The following is a 6,000-nucleotide window of genomic DNA, read 5'->3' as shown; positions in this document are numbered from 1 at the left end:
TGAGAACAAGAATGCTGTAGAAGCAGAGGGGAATTTGCGAGGTCTCTTGAGAGCCAAGCGCTGAGAGTTCTCCCAGCCAGCCACGACCACCTTCAGGGACTACAAATCCCGTCAGGCAGCGGGGGCGCGCCCAGAGCCCAGCGGCCTGCCCCGCCCCTGCCCAGGCCCCGCCCCGCCCAAGTCCCGCCCCTATTCAGGCCCCGCCCCTCCTGCCGCAGCCCCCTACCGCCGGGTCAGCACCGAAGAGTTGCCCGGTGGCCACGGCAGACGGAAGCCGAGCGAGAGTCTCGGCGGTGGCGGCAGGATGGGAGACTCCAAAGTGAAAGTGGCCGTCCGGATCCGGCCCATGAACCGAAGAGGTGAGAACCGAGCCCGCCCGGGGCCGCCTCAGCAGAGGCGGCAGGTGCCTGGTGCGCCCCTTCGCGGCGGCCGCCCTGTGGGGTCCGGCTGCCCCGCCCCTGGAGTCCGCATCCGGGCTGGAGGGCGGCCCGCGCTCCCCGAAACCTTGTCCTCCACGCGCGCCCCGCCTGTGCGGGACGCCCCTCCCCTCGTCTGCACCGCGTCCCGGGGCGCCGCGGGCCCCACGTCCCGGTCCGCTGCCCCTTCCGCCGGCGCGTCCGCCCCGCCCCGCGCCCTTTCGCCCTCTCGCCCTCTCGCTTCCCCCTGCCCTTCCAGGAGGGCGCCCTCGTCCCTGGCCTCGGGCTCCCTTCCTCCTCTCCCCACCCATTCCCCTGGGCCCTGGCCTCGCGGGTCCCCGCTGTCGCCCTGCCAGCTGTCAGTGCGGCCCCCGCCCCTTCGGTCTCACCCCTCCGGCCAGGCCGGCAGCCAGGCACCCCCAAGCCCCACGTCACCGGCCCAGTCGCCCTAACCCTGCACTTTGGTGGCTCGAGGCAGGGAAAATGGCAGGGAGTGTGGTCTACGCCTCCTGAGAAAGCACCCAAGTGCAAACATTGCTTTTTCACGGTGTATTCCTTTACCCTGGACGGTCACATAGGGTGGGAAGGACTTTGAAGTTGGGTAAAAGAGATGTCTCCCTACTCCCACACTTTCTGACTGTTGAGAAAGTTTTGTTTTTGCTTGAAGTCATATTGCTCATCTCTCAACAATAGTTTAAAGTGCCAAGATTCTTGTGAAATTGTATCTTTCAGACATTCTCTCCAATCTGCAGGGAGGGTAGAGAAAGCAGATAAACCAAGTACATTTTAAATCCTCTTTAGACAGGCAGATGGCGTGGAGAGAACCCCAACTCCAAGTCCGAGGGCTTTCATATTCAACTAGCAGTGTGACTGGGCAAGTTACTTTAAATGAGATGATATATTTCAAAAACACTTTCTGTATAAGGTTATATTCTTGGGGGGTGGGGCGGTCACTATGATAATCCCAGGAGGTGACTTTTCAAGATTCTTAACTAATCAGAATCATTCGTATTTTTCAGAGTCGTGTTTTAAGTCAGCGACTGTCAACCAGTATGCTAGGAGAATTTTTAAAAACATGCAGTACCTGATTGTTTAGTCAGGGGCACTGACCTATTTTCCCTTAGATTGTCAAATAAAGAAATGACAACAGCTAAACACCATAGCCGTCCGGTGTGAATGAATCAAAATTTAGATTTTGAGGGAAGTACTATCATTTTTTTTGTCATATAAGAAAAAATATGTATTTTTTGGCGTGCCACAGAATTCTAGTAATTAGTTTATGTGTGCCGTGAGCGGAAAAAGGTTGAAAATCGCTGTTCTGAATTGTTCTTACCACTTCTTTGCTCATAAGTGTTGTTTAAGTCTATGTAAGAATCATGAGTTGTTTTCCACTTTTCCTTTCTGCTATCTTTTGTGTATAGTGAGATCATTACATATAGCTCGGTCAGTTAATATATACTTTGGTTTGTCTTTCTCTTGGGAGTTGGTTTATCTCTTCTGTTGGAGTTACAGCTTCTATTGGAGTTGGCCATTCCTTCTGTTCCTGCTAGGTCAGCTTAAGATTGTCATGTGACAAAGAATTTTTCCCTAATAACTCAAACTAGTTTAGTCTTGACCTCACTAGTTCCATGCTCTGAGAAAATGAAAGAACTTAGAGGAACTCTGAAAGCTTTCAAAAGCTTCTGTTCCTTGTTCAGGCATCTTCATTTAAATTCACCTTAAATTTATTACCATCGCAATGATTAGGAAAAACTTTAAAACAGACAAACAAACAAAAAGAAACACTAAGCCACATAAAACACAACTGATGTGGGATTTGATTCTGAAAGGATGACTTTAGCACATTCTTAAAATTTCTTTTTCATGAAAAACTTGGAAATGTCAGTGCTAAAAAGAGGCAGTTAACCAACCACCACAAAAGACCTGTCTCAGGTAGAATCCCCCCTGCCCCGCCCCCCTCCCCTGTTTTAGTTTTGAGGGAAGTACTATCTTTTTTACATATAAATTGTCATTAGACTGTAATAATTATCAGTATCTGAGTTTTGATGGAATAATCATTTTAGCTGTGGAATGGATGTTAGCTTTTCCTTTGGCTGAACGCATTTTTAAATTAAGGTTTATGTATGGGTCCATTATCATGTAAAAAGAAGTGCATTATTTGTGATAAACTGCCTCATTCATTCAGTGCCTTCACTTACATGGTCTTATATTTCCTGAAAGCACATGGACTTCTTTTTTCAGTGATTACCACAGATAATTAAAATTGATTCTATTCCTATTTTGTCACTAAGTAGTTGTTTGCATAAATCTAGAGGTTTTTATGGAACGCAATGTAGTGAAATTTTAAAGTCAGTGATATTTAAACTTCCATCTAGAGTTTGTTTGAAGAAGCTAAAACAAAACCATATTCCTTTCCAGTAATTTTAAAATGAATCATATTGCTTTGACCAATTATTACTTTTGGGAAAATTAATGTATTAAGTAAAAGTATATGATTATGACAAATAGTAAACTTTTAGTCATAATTGTTTCTCTCTTAATATATTAGTGTGGGATCAACCTCAGAATGACTCTTCACAAATAAGAATCAGATGAGAATGGGTTGGTTACTGGGATGCTGTAGTTTTACTGTACAGACTTTGATATTTGGAATCACATTAGCTACTTTTTGAGGAAAATCTGAAATTTGCAAGAAGCTCTAGTGTACTATTAAGTTCTTCATGTGAGTCAGTGTCTGACTGTGCTTAGGTGTTAAGGTAGTTAGTTGGCTTATTACTTCACATTTATCAGGTGGAATAAATGTTTCAGTCATTTTTGCTAAATTAAATAACAAGAGTTGTAATGGCTAATGAATATGCTTTTTAAAAAAATCTTTATTGTTGAAAGTATTACATATGTCCCCTTTTTTTTTCTCCCATTGACCCCTTCTAGCCTGCCCCCGTCCCCTTAATGAATGTTCTTTTGTCTGGAATATCTTTCTTTTTTCTAAAACATATTTTAATGACTTTTTACAGAGAGGAAGGGAGAGGGATAGTTAGAAACATCGATGAGAGAGAAACATGGATCAGCTGCCTCCTGCACACCCCCTACTGGGGATGTGCCCACAACTAAGGCACATGCCCTTGATTGGAATTGAACCCGGGACCCTTTAGTCCGTAGGCCAACGCTTTATCCACTGAGCCAAACCGGTTCGGGCTGGAATATCTTTCTTGTTACACATTTAACGTTATACTAACAAAACAAACAAAACATAAAAAGGAAAGTCTCTGACATCCTTCCATCTTGACAACTCACACTCGTTTTGTCTTATATCCATTCCACTTTGTGTTCACATGCATATGTAATTTTACAGTTCTAATTTTACTTTTGAAAAGGATAGACTTGTTTTGTCATGAGCTCTTGAAGTTAGTTCTATTTGCAAATGTTGTTTGTTTTTTATGTTATCTTTTAGACTCGTACAACTCACCAGGTAACTCTGGTTGTGTTCTTCTATATACTGTAAAGAACACCCATTCATACATTATTAATCAATCTAATTATTAAATGAACTGAAAGTTTTACAAGCATAATTGATGGTACTGGCAAGATCAGTGACACTCTCCTGTTCAGGAATTTGATCTTTTATAACTTTAGGTGGTTTAAAAGATATTTGATACTTATTGAGTGCCTGTTAGGTGTGTAGCTTATATTATATATTATGGGCTCTTATTACCTTTCCTCAAAGGACTGCCCATATTTAAATATGTATAAGATCAACTACCAAAATTTAATAAATCTATATAAAAAGTATTTGGAAAATACCTTTGCTGGCTACCTGCCTAAGGTGGTGAAATCAGAAATTACACTAGAAATTTAGCTAGGGAGAAAAAAAGTAAAATGGATTATATTGAAGGTGTTAGTAAGCATGGACAATATATATTTATTTCATCAGGCATTTCTCAAGGGTTTACTTCACATTTTACAGTACTTGATGTAGTGAAAAACATAAAGAAGAATGTGATATCTAGTAGAGGTCAATGCATAAGTAAATTACTGTCTAGTATAGGTGGAAAGATTATTATATAGCTACTAGAGGCCAGGTGCATGAAATTCGTGCCGGGGGGGGGGGGGTGGGGGGGGAGGAGGGAGGGTGTCCCTCAGCCTGGCCTGCACCCTCTCCAATCTGGGACATCCCTCTTGCAATCCGGGACTGCTGGTTCCTAACCACTCACCTGCCTGCCTGCTTGATCGCCCCTAACCACTCTGCCTGCCTGCCTGATCACCCCTAACCTCTCTACCTGCCTGCCTGATTGCCCCTAACCCCTCTGCCTGCTGGCCTGATCATCCCAACTGCCTCTGCCTGCCTGCCTGATTGTCCCTAACTACCTCTGCCTACCAGCCTGATTGCCCCTAACCTCTGTGCCTGCCGGCCTGATCGCCCCTAACTGCCCTCCCCTGCCAGCCTGATCGCCCCTAACTGCCCTCCCCTGCCGGCCTGATCGCCCCTAACTGCTTCCCTGCTGGCCTGATCGCCCCTAACTGCCTCTGCCTTGGCCCTCGCAACTGTGGCTTTGTCCAGAAGGAGGACCAGACGACCGGAAGATGTCTGGTCGACCTGATCTAATTAGCATATTGCCCTTTTATTAGTATATATTAAAAATGATGAAAATCAAAACCATTTACAAGGAAGACTGTTTTCTATGTTAGAAGTAAAAACAGAATGTAATATGGTATGTGTAACTATATTGAATCTATTATGGTAATCTACTACTGAATCTGCTCTTATGATCATTATTATATAAAATGTAAACAGGAATGGGCAAAGGCTAGAAAGAAACATGAAAAAAATGATATTGCTTATTCTCTTTGGGAGAATTTTATTTCCTAAAAGCTTGCTCTTAGTGTTGTCCAATATTGAAGTGTGCTTTATGGTTCATGCTTATGCGGAAATGACTGTCTTGTGAAAAGATAAGATTAAAGGTAAACACCTATAGCAGATTGCTAGGTAACTAAGTGCCAGGTGAGTGATAGGGAAATATAGGAATTTAGAGGAGTGAAAGATCCCTGGAAGCTGGATGGTTAGGGAAGGCTTCTCTGGGGAGGGAGAACTTAGGCTGGACTTGGAGGAGGGAGCATATGATTGGAATGGGTGCTAGATAGGAAGGAGGGGAAAGCATTGCTTTTTGAGGAGGAAGTGTGGCCTGAGAGCAAAGGCACAGAAACAGGAATGAGCTAGGCAAGTTTAGGCAGCAGAGACAAGCTTAGCCTGCCAGAAAGGAGGGTTCTGTGAGGTTGACTAGAGAAGGATGAGATTAGAAAGGCAGGGTGAAATTACAGGGAGCCCTGACGCTAGGTAGGCCCAGAAGTCCGGGTTTAGGGTGCCTGGTCCATGTGCTCTAATTTAGCTTTTTAGAACTTCATGTGGGTCTCAGACACAAGCATGAAGGAGAAAGATTGCCAGATCTCAGGGCAAGATTGCAAGCTTGGGTAGATGACTGATTCAGGATATAGCTGGGCAACATTTAAGAGCGCATGATGAAAATGAAGCATGTGAATGGGAAAAGTAAGGAGGCCGGTCAAAACCAAGCAAGCAGTCATGAATCAG

At 44.3% G+C, this 6,000-nt stretch overlaps 1 protein-coding gene across 1 annotated transcript in view; it reads left to right on the top strand.

Annotated features, from left to right (window-relative positions):
* The first annotated feature begins 255 nt into the window (after positions 1 to 255).
* The window catches only part of KIF13B (kinesin family member 13B), a 203,666-nt gene continuing 197,921 nt past the window's right edge, over positions 256 to 6,000 (top strand). Inside the window, exon 1 of the mRNA XM_081092887.1 lies at positions 256 to 359. Within this exon, the coding sequence (XP_080949013.1) occupies positions 305 to 359 (55 nt within the window). The 5' untranslated portion in view covers positions 256 to 304. The remainder of the gene's footprint in view (positions 360 to 6,000) is intronic.

Source organism: Myotis nattereri (genome assembly GCF_964212035.1).
Source record: "Myotis nattereri genome assembly, chromosome: 5".
Classification (NCBI taxonomy): domain Eukaryota; kingdom Metazoa; phylum Chordata; class Mammalia; order Chiroptera; family Vespertilionidae; genus Myotis; species Myotis nattereri.
The sequence above is the reverse complement of the archived record's forward strand: the minus strand, read 5'-3'. Positions and strand labels throughout refer to the sequence as shown.